This window comes from Cygnus olor, chromosome 28, assembly GCF_009769625.2.
Source record: "Cygnus olor isolate bCygOlo1 chromosome 28, bCygOlo1.pri.v2, whole genome shotgun sequence".
NCBI lineage: Eukaryota > Metazoa > Chordata > Aves > Anseriformes > Anatidae > Cygnus > Cygnus olor.
In genome coordinates, this window is record NC_049196.1 from 1,983,145 (window position 1) to 2,005,530 (window position 22,386).

Sequence of the window (22,386 nt, forward strand, 5' to 3'; positions counted from 1 at the left end):
CTCCTTTCCATTGCTCTGAGTTACTCATTAAAGTCATAACAAACCTGAGCTCTCAGTTTGCTTCTTTCTAACACCTGCATGCAGATTAGGGTGCAGTTACCAGGGCTTCTAAGAGAAAGTGTTGCTGTTGCTGCTGCTTGATTCTCTTACTTCTCTTGATTTATTTTACCAAACAAACAAACAAACAAGAAAACCCCAAACAACAACAAAAGTGCATTTTTTTCTTCCTCAAATACATAAATACATTAGTGTTTCTTCTTTTTTTTTTTTTTTTTTTTAGTTCCTGACTTGCAAGAAGAATGTCTTCCCAGCTAACCAGCAGCAGTGCAAGCAAGCAGCCCCTCTGCCACCTACAGTAAGCAAAAGCCACGCTGGAGCCAGTGGCAGAGCCAGACCCAGCAACAGCCAAAGAGAAAAGAAACCTCAGGAGAAGCCAGAGGTGCAGTTTTCTTCATCAAAATCAGAACCTAGGCAAAGCCCACTACTAGCTAAGGCACCACAGGCTCCCATTTCTGTGCCACCCCTGGAACAAAAGCAAAACCTGCTTTGGTAGGGGGTTGGACCCGATGATCTTTCGAGGTCCCTTCCAACCCCTACAATTCTGTGATTATGTGATTCTGTGATTCTTTGAAAACCAGAAGGCGAGTCAGTGGCTTCCCAACCAAAAGTGGCTCCTGCACATGGAAGGTGATGGCAGAGGAACAAAATGCAGGGCCTGCTGTGGTAACATCGTGTTCTCATGTCTGGTGTGATAGAGCCTCCACTAGACATATTTCACAGCTTCATCCTCTGCAGCTGGGTGCTTCGGTGGCCGCACGCTGTTGCCCTGTGCAGGGCAGTCAAGTTTTGGGTGCAATCAAGCATTGAGCATGTACCTCTGCACCCAGGTTTCTCTGGTGTTGGAAGCCCAGAAGATGCAACTAATGGATGTGGGTGCCAGGGGGCAAGAAAGTTGCATCAGTGTTGAAACCCCACAGCTTGGCTCATGTATTTTAAAACTCACCAGGGCTATTGCAATCATGTAGTCAGATTTTCTGCAGAGGCTAACCTCCACTGAGCCTGGTAGCAACCAGAACAAAGAGGTGTGTTGGGGCTACTAATTGCAGAACAGCAAGAGTTTATTAAGCAATAAAAAGCTTTTAAAATATAGCAAGGAGTCTAAGAGAGGAGCATTTAATTCTATTGCATGATGGAGTTTGTATTTTGCCTTCAGTGCTGTTAAATCATTGAAGTAACGATACTGAAAATTTACTGCTTGCTGGGCTAATAATATGTTAAGTTTTATTATCTGCAGCCAGTATGCTGCTTTCTAATTACAAGTCTGATACAATACAAATGTGCAATCTCTTCTTATTCTCTTGTGCTTCCCTATTCTCCATCTTCCCCTCCCTGCACACACCTCACTGCCTTACAGCGATTGAATGAACAGATTCCCTCTCCTGTGAAGCCCAGGGAATGCAGCCGAGCTACCATTTCAGTGCATGTTTTCAATGTCCAGAAACACACGTGCATGTAAGCTGGGATGGGGACAGGAGGCTGTGGCTGGGCTTCAGGGTGTGTTGGTGACTTAGGTTTAACTTCTTGCCACTGCTTTGGTACAATAAGGAACATTCAGATATTAGGATGCAAAGGCAGTGGTCTGGGCTGAGTTCACAGGCTACCAGTTCAAACTTTTCCTGGAGAGAGAGGGCATTTGAAGGTGATTTCCCAGCTTCTGTTGGCCAGTTCTGCAAGGCTGTTGCAGGAGGTGGTTGCATGTGCATATGCTGCACTCTAGTGGCTTGTACAGCTCTGAGGACATGGTCTTGCCTTGTCGAGGCTGGAGGACAAGGCCATACCTAGGTGAGGCTGGAGGACAAAGTCATGCCTAGGTGAGGCTGGAGGACATGGCTATCCCAGCCCCATGCACATCCCTAACCAGTGTTTGGTACTTGAAGATTGTTCTCATGGTCACAAGATGTTAAGCTGAGCTTGTCTTTACTTCTCCAAGGCAGACTGATTTCTTCAAGGAAGGACTCTCCTCCTTGCCTCTGCTGTAGCGGCCTCACATGCGCAGTGTCCTTCACTATGTGCTAGTTTTAATCTTTAACAGCTCCCCACTGTAGCTCCCTCCTGCTTTACAGCTATTTGTCTAAATAATCAGCATTTTCTTGCTACAGTTAATGGAACGAAGCTAATTTTATGCCACTTGAAGTTTCAGCCCAGTATCTGAGATCACACCTAGCTGATTTAATTTGTTTCTTCTATCTTCTTTTTTGACTGGCTTGCTCTTCTGCCAGATTTCTATAATTGGAGCAGGCGAGGAGCTTTGCATTCCTGGTGCATTAGCTCATGCTCCAGATCTGCTGCTCTGTGACGTGTTCCTTTGCATTCCTGACTTATTAAAGGGAAGGCGGTGGATTCCCAAGTGTCTCACCTGGCATCTCTTCCAGGATGTTTTTCAGCTTCCCTCTTCGTACTTCTCAGTGCCATGGCCCTATTTTAACTTCGTTTCCACCTTCATCTCGTGCTGTTGTCCGGGTTGCAAGATGAGTCAGGCGTGTTAAAAAAGCACAGGAGATTTTCTTAGCTGCCAACCATTGCAGGGCAGGGCTGCCTTGTGGGAAGAAGGTGGATACTACCAGGATGTGCACAGGTGATGACAATAGAAGCACACATTTTTGACAGGCATTGCTATGTGAAAGTGAAACACTCATTAAACTGCTGCATAGTGAAAGTCTTCAAAATTGCCCTGTTGCAAAAATTAAAATAGACTCTAATTGTCTTTTTCTTTCTTTCTTTCTTTCTTTCTTTCTTTCTTTCTTTCTTTCTTTCTTTCTTTCTTTCTTTCTTTCTTTCTTTCTTTCTCTTTCTATCTGTCTTTCTTTCTTTCTTTCTTTCTCTCTCTCTCTCTTTCTTTCTCTTTCTCTTTCTTTCTCTTTCTCTTTCTCTTTCTCTTTCTCTTTCTCTTTCTCTTTCTCTTTCTCTTTCTCTTTCTCTTTCTCTTTCTCTTTCTCTCTCTTTCTCTTTCTCTTTCTTTCTTTTCTTTCTTTTTCTTTCTTTTTCTTTCTTTCCTTCTTTCTTTCCTTCTTTCCTTCTTTCCTTCTTTCCTTCTTTCCTTCTTTCTTGAGTGTACTGAATAAGTGGATTTAGATACATAATCATATAGATATTACTGGGTTTGAACATAAAAGACAAGTCATTTCTGTGATCAAGTAATTAAATTTCTCCTGGTCTGTCAATAAACTAGGTGGCTACTCATGGGTTTCAGTCAAATATCGAATGAAATAAGGATTTGTTTGAGGGCTGGGGCAGTGCCTGCATCCAGACTAGAATAAAACCAATATAAATATAAATTGCTCACCTTGGTTAACAGGGAGGATCAGACCTGCAATGTTTGGAGCTAAAAAGCAATGAAGAGTTATGATGTTGGATCAAAGAACCGAGTTCTGTGGGAGGGAGGCCACAACAAAGCTGCATTTCTTGTGGTTCAGCCAATGATGAATGCCCCCAGTGCTGACCAGCAAGGGTAGGGCTTAGTTCTTGCTGGACATGCCTATGGTAAAGGGAGCATTTAATTCTCTGCGATTCTTGCCTAATGAACCCTAAATTTTCACCCATGAATAAACCTTGAGAACCACTTTCATAGTTGTACAAAAGAGTTGCTAGGCTTTATTATTCACTTGTACTACAAAATTATTTATATATGGACCTTTCTCTTGGCCTCAGAAACCACCTGAGGAGTGCCATTTCTCTAGTTCGTAAGAAACCACAGCTTTAATAAATATATGCAGGAGCTGCTCCCCCTGGGGTGGGTTTCATCTCACCCAGTGAACTCCTCTGAGCTGGTCCCCCTGAGCTCTCCTTGGAGCCAGCGGGAAGAAATGGTCATTTTCGGGGAAGTTTCATGTGCCAAAGTACACATGAAAGCATTGACTAGATCTTCAATGACTTCAACAAATTAATCTCCCAGGTTTCTAACTGGTTTCTTTATTCTGGGCATGGTATGCAATAAGAAGTGGACTCACTGAGAAGGTATCCACAGGACTGGAGGCAGTTATTCTGCTCCTGGTGCTGTTTGTGGCTTGTCGTGCTGCCGGTGACAGCTTTGACAGCTGAGCTCATTATGCAGTGGCTGCAATCAAACGTGACTGTAGCTCATCTTTCCTGCTCATCTGTCACTGGATGGTGTATTCCCATTGCTCTGATGACAGGTAATTGCGCTGGGGTCATGGGATTATCGGGGCGCTGGCAGCCAGATGCTCTCCAGACCTAAAGGAGCTAAAGGAGGATGGCTGTGGATGACACCCACCCAAGGGTGATGTGAACCTTTTGAGGAGCTCCTGGTTTTCCCCAGAGGAGACAGTGTCCTGTGTCCCACTGCACACATAGCCAACTCCAGCTACTGGGCATTGCAAGGTGGATGAGAAGGGCTGCTCTAATGAGTGATTAAGGTTAGAGAAGGACATGGTGCACCCAGCGCAGCTCCCACAGCACAAAGCCATTCTCATGTGTGTGTGGAAAGAGGCCAAGCAATGGGATGACCTGTCTCCGGGGACCACTAGAAGGAGTCCAGGGACAGGGAAGCCTGGCTCCAGGGAGTCCCCTGGAAAGCCATTATTGCACAGTGTCGTGTGCGCTCTGGTCTCGCAAAACCACTGAGGCTGGGTATGCCTCTGCCTCTCCAAATACCATTCAGTCTTACCATGCCAGGGAGGATTATACAACACGTAATTACTCTTACTATGGGGAGCTGACATTCAACTACTCATCCCTGGGGATGAGTACACTGATGCTAGTCACTGCAAGTGTTGCACACAGGACAGCTTGTGCATAGGAGCTAATAGGCTATGTCGTGAGTTCCTCATACCTTCAAGGCACGGTTAGTAGCTATATAAAAGGTCTCCTTCTGTTAGGGCTCACTGGTCACATCACAACGCTGTTCTCACCAAGGAGCTGGGTAAGTCTGGTTTGTGCTGAGCCTTTGTAGCTGTTGAAATGCAGATTTCTTTCTGTCTTTTTACATATGGAAATGCTTTGTGGGAAAGGTTTTTAAAATTAGTGAGTTTGAATTGCTATGTTGGTGTGGGAATGCGCTCTTACAGTGTCTCCAGCGAGGCATCTGACTCCAAGAGCCACTTGTGAACAATCTAAAGAATAGCTGTGAGCAGTAATTGTGGTGCTGCTATTGTCGTTTGCTTTTGGGGGTGCCTGATAACACTCAGAGCTGCTTTGTGTGTATCAGGGAACACACTGCCAGAAGAGCTGTGAGCAGGTTTGTGTTCCATTGTGGTATCTCTGCCCTTTAATTGGCTTTGGTTCCCTAATGAGCACAGACTTGGTGATGCTGGGACTGGGCTGTGAACCTCTGCATGCCCGCGGTGTTACAGGATCAGCATACAGCAGAGCCTTGGGTGCTGTTTGCCTCTCTTGCTACCGCAGAAGTGGCCAGAGGTTCAGAGCAGGTTTCTGCATTGGGGATTTTTCTCAACACATCAGCAAGAGGTCAAATGTGGTCCCCAATGAAAAGCAGAGGAGAAAAACTGGATTTGGTAGTTAAAAGGCAGCTCTGAGATGAGGAATTCCTCTGCTGACCTCAAAGATCAGTTCTTCCCCTTGAAGGTCCAGGTGATGGGTGGAGAGGGGGGGCTGAAGTCCAGGGAGATACTTCATGCTGCGTGTGTCTCTGAATGTCCCTGCTGTTTGACTTATTGACGTGTTTCTGAGTTAAAAATTACAGGTTAGGTGCTCGGCTGCTGCTGGCGTGGTTTTGAGACAGCGGCGCAGGCGGGACGCAGCTCCAGCACCCTGCCGGGTGCCTGTCTAAGGGCTCTGCTTTCCCACCTCTCGTTCCAGTCCTGCCAAAGCCTCACCAAGATGTTGTGCTACCAACAGCAGTGCTTCCCTCCTCTCTGCCAGGAACCCATCCCCGTTAAGTGCCCCCCCAGGTACCCTGCCAGGCACCCGCTGGTGACCAGCTGGCAGTCGGCGCAGTGCATCCCGCAGTATGTGACCCCCTGCGTCCCCCGGCAGCGGTTTCTGTCCTCCAGCTTCTCCCAGCAGCAGTGTGTGACCCAGTGTGTGCCACGGCAACAGTATGCAACCAAGTGCGTGCCGCAGCAACAGTGTGTGACCCAGCTCATCCCACCACAGCCGTGTGCACCTAGGTGTGTGACAACCTGTGTGCCACAGCAGCAGTATATCACCCCATGCGTGTCGCAGGAGCCTTGCATGACCAAGTGTGTGCCGCAGCAGCAATGTGCAACCAAGTGCACGCCTCAACAGTGTGCAACCAAGTGCGTGACCACCTATGCCACCCAGCAGCAGTGTGCGACCAAGTGCATTCCGCAGCAGCAGTGTGCCACCAGGTGTGTGACCACGTGTGTGCCACAGCAGCCATTCCTGACCAAGGGCATCCCCCAGCAGCAGTGTACGACCAAGTGCGTCCCGCAGCAGTGTGTGACCACCTACTCCCCACATCAGCAGTGCGCCACCAGGTGTGTGACCACGTGTGTGCCGCAGCAGCGTGCGACCAAGTGCGTCTCACAGCGCTACGTGACCACTTGTGCCCCGCAGCAGTGTGCCACCAAGTGTGTCCCGCAGCAGTGTGCCACCAGGTGCGTGACCACGTGTGTGCCACAGCCGTGTGAGACCAAGTGTGCAACCATCTGTGTCCCACAGCAGTGTATGACCAAGTGTGTCCCACAGCAGCAGTGTGTGACCAAGTGTGTCCCGCAGCAGTGTGCAACCAAGTGTGTCCCGCAACAGTGTGCCACCAAGTGTGTCCCGCAGCAGTGTGCCACCAAGTGTGTCCCACAGCAGTGTGCGACCAAGTGTGTCCCACAGCAGTGTGCGACCAAGTGTGTTCCACAGCAGCAGTGTACGACCAAGTGTGTCTCACAGCAGTGTGCCACCAAGTGTGTCCCGCAGCAATGTGCAACCAAGTGTGTCCCACAGCAGTGTGCGACCAAGTGTGTTCCACAGCAGCAGTGTGCGACCAAGTGTGTCCCACAGCAGTGTGCCACCAAGTGTGTCCCACAGCAGCAGTGTACAACCAAGTGTGTCCCACAGCAGTGTGCGACCGATTGTGTCCCACAGCAGCAGTGTCAGTCAGGTGGAGTAAAAATTTCAAGTCACTCTAAAAAGTACTGCTCTGCATCAAAATGGCCCTGGTAAAAAGGAGCGGGGGAAAGGAAGGTCCTTGGAAAAACAGCGAGGTATGGCTTTGGGGCAGGGTTATTTATCTCCTTGTGTCACCTGCCGACTACTTGCTATTGCTTAATTCTGCTTTATCTCTGTTTTCCAGTACTTCCCCTGTAGCTCAGCTCTATTTTGGGCCAGGGTATGATATTATTTCTATGGTTGCGCTCCAGGTGTCTGTGGCTTATTCCTTAGTCTGCTGCAAGAAATAGTTCGGTGGGATGTCATTAAATTCTCACCTAATTGAAATTAATAGAGGTTTCAAAAGAAAAAAAATGTCTAAGGAGTCCAGCTGACAACAGCATCAAGAGGACTGGTGGTGCGGCCGGCGGAGGGCTGTCACCAGGTTTAGTCCTGGTCGAGACAATGCCTGGGTTGACCTGTAATCCCCAAGGCTGCAAGTTCTCCAAAAGAGCTGTTTTCACTCACAGATTTGGAAGCCAAATGTAAATTTGCTAAGCAAACAGTATACGAGTCTTGTTCCAACAGCCTTCGTTTCGGAAGGTGGCCAGAAGTCCCTGCTGACTCTGCACTGACTTCAGTGGAGTCCCTAAACCAGGCAGGGTTTCTGGCTCGGTGAAGTTGGTCCTGCTGAAATTTTATCCATGAAAGTTTTTATTCACTTGGTTGCTTTGATTAATATGGAAAACACAGCCTGAAACAAAACAAAGTCTTTGAAATGACACTGAAAGTTGTAGCGCTACTCTTTTATAAATGTTGGAGATGTTGAAGTGATTAACTATATTCTTTATGCTGCCTGAAGATGTGTACTCTACACTGTATTGAAAACAAACTATATATATATATATGTATACTTATGCTATACATATATATACTTAAATAAATATAGTTCTCTGACCTCACATTAAATACCTTGTCTTTTTGCCCGCTGGTGGTTCATTAGACAGTGAACTCCTGTCTGAAAAAAATACAAAAATCTTGCAATATGCCCTATCATTAGGAAAATGAATAGGAACCTGCTCACGCTAAGTAGATCATGCCTATTTGGAGGGCAAAAACAAGTGGTGCAAGAGGATGAGGAGGGTGTGACTAGGGCCGGGATGCTGTCCCGCATCCTGCCCTGCTCCACCCTTGCTCAGTGACCTTGGGGTGCCACCGCAGGCTGCCCACGAAAGCCAAGGAGATGCCTGAGATGGGAGTGGGTGTGACGGGAGGCAGCCCCTTCTCACACCTCCTTGGCATGCCCATGGATGATGCTTTGGAGAACAGCAGGTAAGAGTGGCAGCAACTGTGGCCCTCCTTCCTCATTTAAGAGCCAGGGAGGCTCTTGCAACCCAAACTTTTGTGTCCCCTTTACAAGAAGAGAGCATCGCTGTGGGCTTCCAAGGAGCTTTCACACCATTGCGGCTTTCCCACAGCAGGCTGAGCCCAGGGCAGGGTTGCCAAAATCCTCCTGGGTGGTGGAGGACCTCATCTTACAGGGGCTGGGTGGCTAAAAGGAGCATGGGACTCCTTTTGGAGGCAGCTGGGACTGAGCCTGGTGCTGGCCCTGGCTCTGACTCACACCAAGTGACTGTGGTGCAATGTGCCTCAGTTTCCCCTGTGTTTAATTGGGAATAATAATAGCCCCCGCAACAATGTCCCATGCAGCACTGTGCGTCTCTTCAAGATGAAAGGATTTCAGGGGACTTTGCAGATGTTAATTAAGAATATTTGTATGACAGGGCATGATGTTATCATTGGGTTAGTATTTTGTTACCTGCACTGGAAACACTAAAATGAATATTAGGATTACTTGAAGGCTACCGGATCTGGGTCTTGCCCATGAACTGCATTTATGGAGCTTGTAAAAACGGTGGTAATCTGCTTACCTCTTCTCTGACGCCAGCTTGATTCCTAAAATCTTGGGTCAGGCCATTTAACGTTAAAAAGGGTGTTGTAGTTTAGGGGAATGAAACACAGCTAAGAGAAACACAGGTAGGATTTAGTGCTTTTATCTTCAGATGTGGAAAATAACCCTAGAGAAGGCACTCTTCCCTTTAGCTATTTTTGCTCTCAAAATGTTGGCATCAACTAGGAAAACGTGCACTCTGTTTACATTTTTGTCTGTGATATTGGGGTGAATTTTTGGTAGAAAATCAAAAATGTAAAAAACAAAATAGCCTGCTGGACTTTTATTTTCTGGCAAAAACAGAAATAGAAAATTAAGTCCATGGGTCATAGGCTGGAGATCAGTATTCTGCTTCTTATCAGTGAGAAATTTTCCACTTACTCCACTCAGAGTACTTATTTCACCTGTTTTTGTTTCAACATATAGGACCTCACCTAAATTCCCAGCATCCTGTAACCCAACTGGTAGATGTCAAATTTGCATTAAAGGGGAAAAAAATGCCAGGGCCTTTACTTATGCAGATATAACTACGCAAAACCCCCTTCCCTATCGGCACATATACTCATGCCACTGTTCATCTCCCCTCAGGTTTACACCTGGCATCAGCAGGGAACAAAAGTACTGTACAGCAGAGCAGGAAATGGGAGCTCTGTTTTCGGGGCCGGAGCTCGCTGTGATTCAGCCGCCTTTCCCTGGGCTGCCCCTGTGCTCCTGCGCTTCTCCCCTTTGTTGTGCCGGAAAAGCGTCACCTCTTTGGGCAGGTTGTTCGCTTCGTGGCAGGTCATTTTAGCAGCCGACTTGCCCTTAGCCCAAGGCTTTCTCAGTCCCAGTCACCCACCCCTTCCCTCGGTTCCCTGTGTAAGTGAAGGAAGTCTGCGTGCCACAGTAATTATGGTCTGCAAGAAGTCGCCAAGAGTCCTTCCTGGACGGTGTTTTCAAAGGCACCGAAGGGCCTTATGCATGCAGCTTCCATGGAAATGAGGAGTCCCTTGGGCGGCCCAAACCCAGTCCTTTGTCTCAGCCGGCATCTTTTTCGGTGTGGAAAGGAGCATTTTTGCTGCCCTGAGTCTGCAAGGGGGAGGCAGAGATGCTGTGGCACTGCGCATGGGCTGCTCAGCATGAGAGCCATGAGCAGCCCTTGCAGGGGATGTGCTTGGCCAGCAAGGCTTTGCTTGGTATGGAGAGGAACAGGAGGTTCCTGTGTGGAGCTTGGGGCTACACCAGACATCCTGGAGGTGCTGGCCGGCGACGGCAGCCCCGCAGAGTGAGGACGGCCATCCCCGCCGGCGCGAAGCTGCACGTGGCTCAGCCGGGACTGGCAGGCAATTAGAGCATCGCCCAGCCAAACTGCCTCACTCCCCTAGGGCACTTATTCACTGTATAAAAGCTCTGCCATCGCGGGGCTCTCCTAGGCACTTCTCTCCGGTTGTTCTCACTGATGAAGTGGGTAAGTCTGGCTTTTAATGGAGCTCCTGAAATGCTGTTTTGTACCTGGGTGGCTGGAGCAGGCAGAGGTCCTGCTCGTGTACTCGCGGAGATGCAGTCTCTGGGGGATGCTGCCCTCAGCCCCGGTGTGCGCGGCTCTGACAGCTGGAGCAGCTCCTCTGTGCTGAATGGAAGAATATCAGGAAAGCACTTCCAGATGGACCGTGAAGCCGGGAGTGGGATTTGTGGGCTTTTCTACGCTTGCTGTTAGATCTAGTCCGAAGGAAGACATTGACTACATAAAGGGCTCGACGCTGCCAGGAGTCAGATACGAGTCTGTACGCAGAAAGGTGACTCCTCTAAAGAAACTGGCAGAATTTTTCTGCCATTTTATGGAATTTGAATAAAGCAGCTTCTCAAGTAATAGGAAGAAACCAATCAACTTCAGTGCCAATGTAAAAGCTAGCAGAGAGACTCTCCAGCTAAACCTGAACATGTTTAACTTTCTGTGTAGGTTAATGGATAAAATAAATCAGAGATGCAAACAACGCCCTGGAAGCAAATAATCCCCCTATTTTAGAAGATTTTTATCTTGATGAGAATCACCAGATACTTTAGCATTGTACATGTAGTAGTAGCATTGCTGTTGTTGTTTTTCAAATGGTTGTTTTTATTAGTCAATGATTATTATAATTGTAGTGATAATGATAGTAACACACAGCATTGTTATTGTTAATAGACACCCAGAGATAGGCTTTTTGGAAGATAAAGCAGATTACTGTAATTATAGACAGAACTAGGGGCGTTCAGAAAATGCAGTTTCTTTACAATCATTTAATTCCCAAACGATGTCAGAGAAAAATAATCAATCAGAGCAACTTCTCTATGCCCAGTGGTTCCAGTACTTGCTAAAAACCAGCCAAAAAAACTGAAGGCAGTGCTTTCTGAAGGGGAGCATGAAGGGGGTGATTTCCCTCATACCTCCCAGGACCAGGGCAAAGCACGACATCCACAACAAGTTCAGGAGGGAAGTGTGGATGTGCTGACTGTGCTGCCCCATCCTGTCCCTGGGACATGATATCAGCTGGCCTCCCCTTCATGCTGCTCATGAGGAGCTGCCAGGATGAGGTTTCACCATCCGAGCTGCTGTGGCAGGCAGTTTGATGTGTTTCAGGCTACCGTAGCAAAAACAAGACACTATGGCTTGGGATGAATGCAGTGCAGGACTGGAATGAAACTTGCTTGAGATTTTGGCTTGATGCCTTCTCCTTCCTTCCTGCTGGGGTTTCAGCAAACGTTAAGAAACAACCCTGCTGCATTTCTCTTCTTTCTTTTCTTAAATCTTGCCCACGGGACAGTATAAAGCGGGGACTGCAGAGGCAGTGATGCTGATGCTACAGTAGGGAGCTCAGAGCCCCATAGCTGCATGCTGCCCACCCAGCAGACCCCTGTAGGACCATGCTTCAGCAGACAGGCAGGTCGTACGTGCTGCCACAAACCTGTTCTTACTGTCAGCTAGCTCATTTAACCTCAGCTTGGGTTTGCCCCCGTGAACTGCAGCCACACCTGAGTATTACAGCGTGGACACACCTTTAATTTTGGCTTGCCTTTCATCTCCAGTGCTTGGGAGTTGCAGAATGTAAACTTGAAAGGACGTCCTGGTGGGGATGGAGGAGGCTTCCAGCCAAACGGAGGGTCATAACATCAGTTCTCCTTGGTGAGGTGCTCTGAGGGATACTTAGCTGACCTTTGAAGGGCAGCATGAAAACTCTCCGGTTTGCCTGACTGTGATCCCAGGTTGTTTCTGGTCTCATATGAGAAGAGTATGGGGGCAGAAGTGGAGAACTGTCTCTCCTCTCCTCTCCTCTCCTCTCCTCTCCTCTCCTCTCCTCTCCTCTCCTCTCCTCTCCTCTCCTCTCCTCTCCTCCTCTCCTCTCCTCTCCTCTCCTCTCCTCTCCTCTCCTCTCCTCTCCTCTCCTCTCCTCTCCTCTCCTCTCCTCTCCTCAGTAATCCCAGCCTTGTCCCAAGTCACCCCAAGCCTCTCACTGCGTGGGGACACCTGTGGGAAACTCAGAGCCCTGCATCACAAAGAACCAGACAGTGCCTGTGTGAACTGTCCCTCTTTTTCCTGCTTCTTTCAGGCATAAGCACCTTGCCAGACCATGCACTATTATGGGGAGCGGTATAAACACCTGTACCTGCCGGGATCGAGCTACATCACTGAAAGCCTCCAGCAGTGCACGCCCCAGCCTGATGCGTGCAGCACCACGTGCCACCCACTGAGCGTGATCAAGAGCCCGATGCCCAGATGGCAAAGCTATGTGCAACCTTTCACTTACGTCTGCTCACAGCCGACCGTGACCCAGAGCCAGCTGCTGTCTTGCCAGCCCTATGTCCAGCCATGCGTCCTGCTGTGCCCTGAGCCCTGCGAGACCACTCGCCTGCTGCCCTGCAGGAAGCCCAGCGTGAAGCTGAGCACGACGCAGAGTTTCCAGCCCTGTGAGAATGGCCACTATGAGAAGAAGCGTGTGGCCAAGAGCCTCCCACCCTGTGCACCCAGGTGCCCAGAGCCGGGCAAGCTGAGGTTCCCACCATGTGGGATCAAATACTCGGCCTCCTGCAAGGATGAGCGTGCATCACAGAAGTTATCCAGATGCTCGTCTCAGCGGTATGGCACAGAGCTCCGGTCCCTGCAGGGGATGACCGGCGGCTATTCCCCGCCGCTGCGGGGGGTCACCGAGTGTCCCCCGCAGCAGTACGTGACACAGTGCTTCCAGCAGGAGTATGTGAGCACGTTCCCTCACCAGAAATGCATGAAGGGGTACCCGACGCAGGAGTGCATCACCACCTACACCTCGCAGCAGAATGGAACCAAGAGCTTGCAGCAGCCACAAGTGCCTAAGTGCCCCCCCGGCACCGGAATAAAGGAGAGCTCGTCGCAGCAACGTGTGACCAAATGCTCGCTGCTGCAGGAGGGGGTCAAGCACAAGAGCTCGTCCATGCAGCACATCAGCAAGTCCAAGTGCCTCCACTCGTGTGCCAACCAGCACTCGCCACGGCACCACTCAGGGGGAGTGAAGCGTTCGAGCCACCCCAAGAAGAGCCGCTGTGCTTCGAAGTGGCTCTGGTGAAGGAGCTGAAGATGTATCCATGAAAACTGCAAGCTATATAGCTGGGGCCTGTGGTTTATTTTCCCCCATTCCTAACCCCTGGAGATGCTTTGCCCGCACGTTCCCCTTATTTTAATCAATGCTAAACTTGTAGGGTGCATTGCCTTCCTTTCATGGTTATTCTTTAGTTATTAAATAACTCAAGTTACACACTTTAGTTACTCTTGCAACAGAAAAGATGTTAGTGAAAAGTTAAGTAACTCTGAGCAGGTGCTCAGACTTTGAACTTTAAGCTGATACATCTCTGTGGTAATGTTTGCACCCCCAAGAGGTTTTTACTGTTACTGGATCAATTATACTCACCAGTTGTGCCCGTTGTATTAAATCTCAGGTTGCAGCTGGATTCCTGCTGTCTGGTGTCTGATTCATTTTCCATCTTTTAAAAATTATTTCTAATACTAGCAGTCAAATTATTCCCCGCTGTTTTGCCACTCCTTTGTGTAAAATAATGCCAGTAATCTCACTTTTAGGGCTAGAAAGATTTACCAGCTGTAGGAACAGATCTTGGTGCTGAAAGCTTAGCCAGAGACACATAAAAGAGCAGCATGGGCTGGTATTTAGAAGAAGGCTTGATTAATGCAATGAGACTCATTAGCAGCTGTCTTCTGCTCTGACAGGCAAGTTCATCCCTACGCTACCCACTGCTGGGCAGATTATGAAATGGGTTATGTGGGATAGCCCCTGGGATAGCAGGGGGAGGGAGGACAGTGCATAAAGTCCCTTGTGATGCTGGGACCCCGAGCTGGCCCAGCTCACATCAAGGATGACCAGCATCAATAGTTTGTGGTTATAAAAGTGCAAACAGAGGGAAAAGCAACTTCCAGCTCCAGCTGTTCCTAGATGAGAACGTTTTCCTAGAGAACACCAAATTATCTTGTTTGGTCAATATTTTCATTTCCTAATATATATAAATAAACTCCCAGAGCACATTTCTCCGCACACCTGCCCTACACCGTGTCCCTCCCAGGAGGTGCAGCGCCGTGCAGTGGCAGCTTTCTGTCAGCACCCAAAGGTGCAGTGCGAGACCTGGTGGCTCCTCCTGGCGTCGCTTTGTTGCCCTGCACCGATGAGCTGGCTCCCTGAGCAAATCCCAGCACGAAAACCCCCTCCTAACTCCCCAGCTTCCTCTGCAGCACCCCAAACAGATAGAGCAGGATTATCCTAGGCCCTTTTCTCTAATAAAGTGACAGATTTGCCCGTAAAAATAGAGACCAGCAGTCCTCCAGGATTAGGAGGAGTCCTGCGGGGAGAGAGAATTCATTTTACCTTTAACCCTGGGGAATTAAATGAAAAGAGAGGAGGCTGAGGAAATAGCTCCCTCCTGATGAACTCACCTGGGATCAGCCCCTTTCTTATCCCAGTTCTGTGTGAAACCTGGCTCCTTTCCACCCTGGCATGATGCAGGGGCCCCGAGGTCTGCAGCTGTTAGAGGGAGCTTCACAACTGCACATGAGGGTGGCACAGCCCAGGCTGTGGGCAGCTCTCCCACCCGCATTTATGCCACTTGCAAGGTTCAAAGGGCTCTGCTGGTCTCAGCTGCTCTTGTTCCCAAAAGATCCAGCTTCCCCTTTGGTTAGCATGCGAAAGATGGGATTGAGCAGCAGAAAAGGTTCCCTTCTAAGAATCCGAGGTTCTGTTTCTGTAGTTTTGCTCTTGACAAAGGGTTGGGCTGATATGATAAATAAAAAGCTGAGATCTCCAGGCAGCCACTGCATGATGCCTGGGCTTTTACCAGCTCTCTGCACAAGAATGGTTTTTATGATGTTTTGTTGGCCAGGGTCAGTAATGCAACTTTGTCTTGGAACCACCATCTGAAAAGAGTCCAAAGACCCCCCACTTGCCTTTGCCCACTTTGCTCACACTCAGGCTGCCCCTGCTGTGCCCCAAGCCTGTAAGGCAGCACCGTCCCCTCTGTTCCCCAAGCCGCCCTGGCAGCAGATCCATGCTACCATCACCATTAGTGGGCTGGATCTGCTCATGGAGAGGTCAGGAGCTCTGCAAAGAAATGAGCAGGCAGCCCCAAAGGTGACATGGATCTGGTAATCCTAAAGATGACATGAGGCAGTGCTGCATCCTTGTGGTGGTGAAAGCCAACCACAGGCTGTGTGAGCCAGAGCACAGGCAGCAGCAGAAGGAAAGTGATTATTCCCCTGCAGCTGGCAGTCAGGAGGCTGCATCCAGACCTCCGTGTCTGGCATTGATGCTCAGCCACGGACAGCTGGGAGCGAGCCTAGTGGCAGCTGCTTGGACTGCTGAGGCACTGGTTGCAAGAGAAAAGGCTGGGAGACCTGGGCAGATTCGTCCTGGAGAAGAAAGCACTGAAGGAACAGCCTATTACTGCTTCTACTCACTGAATGAGTGTTTAGAGTGAGGACAGGCTCTTCTCCAATGTGCAGTGCAACAGGGTGGGCTACAAAGGGCCTTTGTCTGTGTTCAGGTTTTCTTGGCACAGTTTTCCCCATGCAACAGTTTTACCATAGGACATCCCATCGAGGCAAGCTCCACAGTGCCGCGTTAGTAAGAGGCGTGAGACATTTAAAGCTGTGTTGCTAACCCCATCCCCAAGGTGTTTTTGTGCAGGCGGCATTATAACTTCTAGAAATTGCACAGCAACCCTCCTCTCTTTTCTTCATACAAGGAAGACTGGGAGGTGTAAATGAGCTTCCAGTTTGGGCAAGTGGGTGCTCTGTAGGTAAAGTAGCCTAGAAACAAGAATTTCCATTTTTTTTGGATACTTTCTCCTTTTTAAAGAAGGGTATGATCAGAAATTGATTCAGATGTCACCAAGAAATCCATAAGAAGCTGAAATTGGCAAAGAACACGAAGCACAATTTTTTTACATAAAACATCATCAGTCTCTAATAACAGAGCTTAGCAGGGCTATTCTGCATCATGAACTACAAATTCTGGGTCTGGCTTTTCAGATAACTTTGTGTGTACTTTTCATTGTCTCTTGTGAAAGAATAGGGAAAATAATCCTGACAATTAAGATTGGTGATGTGAAGTTTCCACACAGCAAGGAATGTCAGAACATTTCAAAAATATTCATTATCAGTTTATACATGCAAAGAGTTTTATCATTATAATATTAATAGTATGTTACCTGAGAAACACCTCAGGGCTGAGTAATAGCACCTTTCGAATATGCATTTTTTGATTGAAGTACCTAAGTTGTTCTCACAAACAGGATGTTGTTTCAAGCCTTGATAACTCACAGCATTTTGCATTTTCATTAAACGTTGCAGTTCTGTTTGCATTCAAAAGCAATCATTTCAACATAGGTTAGGAAGGCAGCTTCTGCTAAGCCTGTGCAAGTTGAACATATGACTCTCAACTCTGAGGATCCAACTGAATTCCTGGGAAATTAGTGAGGCCCCACAAAATTCAGAAATACCAAACAGGAACATGGCTGTCCTATATCAGAAAGTTTCTGAGGGCCTATTAGGTATTTCAGCCTGTTGATGTAGAGGTTTTCCTTGATCCCAGTTACAGACAGATGTTCCCTCTTTAGGTAAATTTCTGAACACATTAAGCCTCCAGAATGAATCTCTCTTGACTTTCAGTCATCTCTTAAATCTTTATGGACATAGTGATTAATGCCTGTCGATGCACTGATCTGCCAGAGTGAGCATCCCTGTGTTGTCTCTTGCTCTCCAATGAATTCAGCCCCAGCAGAGGAAGAAAAATGGAGACAAACCTGGCAATTTATACACCAAATAGGTAGATCAAAGTTTTTAGAAGTGACTTTCAGTGATTTTTGGTACCCAGCCTGAGGCCGTTTTAAGGAACCTCTTTCAAGGCATCTTAAATGAGCAAGGCATGAGATAGTCCTTCATGCAGACACCAAGTTTATCTGCAGAGGTTTGAGAACTTTTGGGTAAATTGACGGCTAAAATCCATAGATGCCAACTGTTGCATCACCCTGCCCTAAGTCCTGGCTGTTCATCTGAACCATTCCTGACAAATGTTCGTCTCATCCACTGCTAAAAGTCTCCAATGACAGAGATTCCACAACCTCTCTTACCCATTCCTGCATGTCAGTAACCACATGATAAAATTATTTCCCCGTGTTTAAGTCTCCTTTGACACACTTTTAGCTCATGACTATTATTCTTGTCCTCAGCATGTGTACACCACAGCTAAATCCTTTCACTTTGGCATCTACCTTTTATCTGCAGAAATTCTTACCTTATCTCCCTTCAGTCATCTCTTTTGTAAGCAGACATAATTTGGAGATTATGCTTTTTAACATTCTGATCTCACTTGGTGACTGGTGCCAGATGCTCACCAACTGGTCAGTACCTAGAGCAGGAGAGGGGATCCCCAAGCAGGATGTAATCCTCTGTCTACAAAGCTGTGACAACTCTTTGACAAAGGAGAGGAACCAAATAACTAGATTTGTTTCATTGCTGACAAAAAGGGGGGATGTGCAGTCTGCAAAATTCTGTTCTCCACTCCTCTGAGGCACTTACAGGGTGAACACCATGGTACCTCCATCTAAATGCTAGGATGGATTTAGGGGACTGAATTACAAATCCCATACCTAGAAGCAACTGGGCATATCTTCATATCATATTGCGTATTTGCAATACATCAGTTACCATCTGCAAACCACTGCTCGCATGGTTACTGTTTAGATTGAAGCTGGAAAAACTGGAGTGAGATGCATTCCCACGCTAACACAGACGGAAGTGGTAGAATCACATCAGCAATGAATTTAGACCATAAAGACATAATACAAGGGAACCCCGCAGCATGTAACAGTATGTACTGTCAAGAATTGAATAATGTTGGTAAACAATCTTAAAATAATTATAGTAATTATAAGTGTTACACATGCGGGAAAAATTGTTTGGGAAGTAATTAGGACCTCATGCACAAAGGTTGTCTCATCTTCCTGGAAGTTGAAGAAAGTATATAAAACTCACAGGATTCAGGGCTCCTCTGGCCATTTCTCTTGACTACCTCCTGGACAGCTGGTAAGTCCCATTCACCTCAATCTAATTATATTGAGCAAGATGTTGCTTTAACGTGAGCTGGGATTTAACAGCAAAGCACTCTGCATTTTCTAAAATTATAAGTGGGATTCTTTATAGAAGAGTCTGCTAGAAATTACTTAGTTGTATTCTTGGACTGTGTTCAGCTGTAAAAATGCATATATGGGGATTTTAATCCTTATTAAAAATGAAATATAATTTTCTTATTATCAGACAACTGTATATATCTATACATTATCCAATATGAATGGCATTTTAACCTAAATTCAGTTAGAATGTAGGTAATATTGCCCTGGTTTTGGCTAGGAAAATTTTCCTCCTTTTTCATTAAAAAATGTAAAAGATCTGAACTATTCAAGCCAGTGTTGAATAACAATTATGTTTGCATCCAAAGCATGGATAGAACCAAGAGTTCATTTCACTAAAAAATGATGCCTACTGGTTTTCTCCATCAGTTATCCTTGCAGCTCTGTTCATAGCTAGAGCCTCTCTCTTTGGGCTAAGACACCTTCATCGTAGTGCTAGGAAGGAGAAGGATCTCTGCAAGGACAATTGTTTTCATGCTGAATGATTTCAGGGTTTTTCTGATGAGAGTATCTGACCCTGGGCATTGAAAGACAAGAAATACTAGACAACATAAGTAAGGGGATTCCCCAAACTTTTTGTCCTAATCAGTGACAGAAACAGACATTTCACATGATTTACTTAAACACCTACCTCTGAATGAGCTTCATCACACTCTGGAAGTGCCTGTTTCTCTCCAGGACAGAAATGAAGTGACTACAGATAATCTTCTATATCATGTAGTTTTTAACTTTGACAGATAAATCCCACAATGTGCTTATATAGTTTCCTGTGAATGGCCTAAAAGAAGGATTCAGGGTCTAGGCAATAAAGTAGGCACCAAAAATCTCCAAGAAGTTCTTGGCTCTACCACCAATGCTCTCTGCAAACCGCCTGGAAGTACCTGGAGGTGAGATATTCCTAAGAGCTTGGGGCACTGAAGCTGGGTCCTTCCACCTCCCGCACAGCAGTCCCAGCTCGCAGGACTAGGATGATGGCCTTTCCTCCCAGCCCTGCCCTGTGCAGGCTCCTCAGCATGCGTGAGCCTCTCAGAACAGAGCCTCTCTGTAGCTTTGTGCTGATAACAGCGCCCAGCGCAATCTCAGCAGAGGCGCAGGAATCCTATTACAAGTGATTATCCAAATGAGGGCTGGGAGTGCTCTATCACAGACACCAAAATGGTCCCAGACAAGGACATTTATCCATTCTCCAGCACAGGGATATCAAGTACCCATTCCCATATGGCCAGTGGCTTCAGGGCACCAGCAGTGGTTCTGCTGAAGCCCCCAGCCACGGCTGCGGTACCTCTCCAGTTGTCCTTGGTGGCTGCCCAGTCAGAATGTGTGTCTGGGAGAGGGAAAAGAGGTGCTGAGCCCTTGGGAATGGCCTGTGGGCAAGGGCTGGAGGGAACTAACTGGGGTGGAGAATGGTTAGAGCCAGGCTTAGGTGTTCTTTTGGCAGGATGAGAAGGAGTCAGGGTGATGGGGATATGATAAGCAAAGCAAGGGGACAGAAAATAGGACGGGGAGCCTGGACTGACATGGGAGCATCATCTCCTGAAATTAGAATCTCATATCTCCTCTGTGACAGCATCTACATTACCTACACAGCCCCTATAACTAAAATACCTGTGCTGGGCCCTTATCTGCTTGCACTGTTTGTGTCTGTGGGGGAGGGGCAGGGCATGCGGTGCCAATGTTTCCCAAAACACTGCTGTGCTCTCACCGTGTGCTGCAGGTTTGCCACCATTTCTCCCAGATGTCCTTCGGTGGGGGGTGGCACGCAGGATGCTGCTCCTATCCATGTGACGTGCAGTGCCCACAGCCACTTGCTACCAGCTGCAATGACCCTTGTGTTGTATCCTGCGCCGCCTCCAGAGTCATTATATTCCCCCCTCCCGTCGTCGTGACGTTCCCGGGGCCGATCCTCAGCACCTGCCCACAGGAGACAGTGGTGGGAAGTTCTGCAGTCTCGCAGGGATGTGCACCAGCCCCGCTGACGTCTCTGGGGGCAGAAGTCCTGCGCTCCGAGCCATCAGCAGGGAGATTCATCCCCAGCTACCTGCCTCAGTGTGCCCCAAGGTGCTCCTATGTGTTTTCTTCCCACTGGATTCATCCTTGCAATAGGCCCAGCTACAGACGGTACCGAAGACCTGATAGTGAGAGGGAAGAACACATTCCAGAAAAGGAGAAACCAGAAACAGAAAATACAAATGCAGCAAATGAAGAAAAAGAGACCTCAGAAGCATAGCACAGCAGCACCAACCCCAACGAGCATGTCCAAAGGCCTTGTGCATTCCTAATGCTTCTCTCAAGCAGATTTACCTGTTTTCTTTAAATTATGCTTTACATTAAGTTCGTGTTTTTTTTCCTCAAGTACATTCTCAGGCCAACAGGCAATTTGGCCAAAAAATGCCCCCAATTCTAATTTGCATTATCATGAAACATACATTATTTCATTCTCAGAAACATTTTACTCTTTTTGCATTGTTTTGCCAGAAAAATGCAGGCAGCAGTTGTTTCAAGATCAACACAAAGGTAGTCAGTTAAGACATTATAAACCCTTTCCCTGCTAAAGCTAGTTAGACTGGTCTTTGCACTTAAGAGAATTAGTCACTTCACTTTTTCCTTTGATAAATATGTGTACACATATATTATATAAACATATGCCATTTGTTTCTGCCTTTCAACCTCACTGCAGGAAAGCAGTCTAGTGGGAAACAAATCCTGTATTTATATTTTACTTTTATTTAACAAAAAAAAAATTGTTAAATAAAAGTAAATTTTTGTTGCAACCAACAAAAAACCACAATTATTTGGTGATATGTGTCACTGGCATCTAGGAGAAGCCTGAGTGCAGCATGAGAGTGACGGAATCTGCATCCCAAACTGTGTCACTCCATCTGTTATTTATTCCAGAAGCCTTGTCCTGTCCTTTCCATTCACATTAAAGTTATTCTGCATTATTATTGTTGTTTTCTCATTTTCTCCCTCTTTGTGTCCTGATTTTCACACACATACTGGTGAAATTTAGATGGCAAACATCAAAACCAAGTCTGCCAGTCCTGCTCACCCATGAAGTGAGAAAATAATCAACTCCCTCTGCAGTCCCCAGCTCTGTGCGCAAAACACTTTCACTCGACCCTCATCCTGTTTCTTGTGGTTTTGAGATTTCATGGCTTAACCTGCCAGCTGAAAGCAGTAAGAAGATGAAGAGGGATGATACTGAAAATTTTCTATATTTATTTAGGTTCAGGAAAAAAATAATCAGCTCTTCCCAGTTCTATGCTTATTTTCTACTGATGATTTCTACACATTTTAAGCGCAAGCATTGCCCATTAGGTCCCAGGAACATGCGGATACAGTTTGACATCTCTGCCCATCCTCACAAGCTACCAGCTCGTTTTAACCCAAGGGAGAGAAAATTCTCAGGCAAACTCGTTTCTAACTCAAGCATAAAGTTGTTTAACCCCAGTGAAATGTGACAGCTGGCTAATTGCTAATTCCCCATTGCTGGGCCAGTGAGCCATGAGCAGATGCTGTGAACATCAGGGCGTGCACCTTGCTCTGCAAGCAGCCTGTGCAGTCCCGTCCAGACGCAATTGTTTTTCCAGAGACTTCAAAGGCAAACGGAATTGCAGGAAACTTTAAGGCACGGTGAAAACATGCGAAGCAGCCTGGATCCCTGCCAGTCTCCTGGC

The 22,386-nt window shown here is 47.2% G+C and overlaps 2 protein-coding genes and 1 long non-coding RNA gene across 6 annotated transcripts; all 3 read left to right on the forward strand.

Annotated features, from left to right (window-relative positions):
* Nucleotides 1–4,171: 4,171 nt before the first annotated feature.
* On the forward strand, nucleotides 4,172–8,049 carry LOC121060877 (keratin-associated protein 9-1-like). 3 transcript variants are annotated; one of them, XM_040539062.1, is made up of 4 exons: nucleotides 4,172–4,193; nucleotides 4,896–4,939; nucleotides 5,836–6,741; nucleotides 6,934–8,049. In XM_040539062.1, exons 1-4 carry the CDS (start codon nucleotides 4,187–4,189, stop codon nucleotides 7,153–7,155), a joined length of 1,179 nt encoding a protein of 392 aa, XP_040394996.1. In that variant the 5' UTR covers nucleotides 4,172–4,186; the 3' UTR covers nucleotides 7,156–8,049. The 3 variants fall into 3 exon arrangements, with proteins under 3 accessions (XP_040394996.1, XP_040394994.1, XP_040394995.1); XM_040539060.1 differs by having other exon boundaries at nucleotides 5,836–8,049; XM_040539061.1 differs by lacking the exon at nucleotides 4,172–4,193 and having other exon boundaries at nucleotides 5,720–8,049.
* A 2,273-nt stretch (nucleotides 8,050–10,322) lies between these two features.
* LOC121060878 lies at nucleotides 10,323–13,969 on the forward strand. 2 transcript variants are annotated; one of them, XM_040539063.1, is made up of 3 exons: nucleotides 10,420–10,478; nucleotides 12,077–12,173; nucleotides 12,598–13,969. In XM_040539063.1, the coding sequence occupies exon 3, from the start codon at nucleotides 12,619–12,621 to the stop codon at nucleotides 13,585–13,587; it is 969 nt and encodes a 322-aa protein (XP_040394997.1). In that variant the 5' UTR covers nucleotides 10,420–10,478; nucleotides 12,077–12,173; nucleotides 12,598–12,618; the 3' UTR covers nucleotides 13,588–13,969. The 2 variants fall into 2 exon arrangements, with proteins under 2 accessions (XP_040394998.1, XP_040394997.1); XM_040539064.1 differs by lacking the exon at nucleotides 12,077–12,173 and having other exon boundaries at nucleotides 10,323–10,478.
* Nucleotides 13,970–18,389: 4,420 nt separating this feature from the next.
* Nucleotides 18,390–21,651, forward strand: LOC121060880. Its single transcript, XR_005814945.1, has 2 exons — nucleotides 18,390–18,605; nucleotides 20,424–21,651. It is a non-coding gene; the product is annotated as an uncharacterized LOC121060880 (long non-coding RNA).
* Nucleotides 21,652–22,386: the final 735 nt, after the last annotated feature.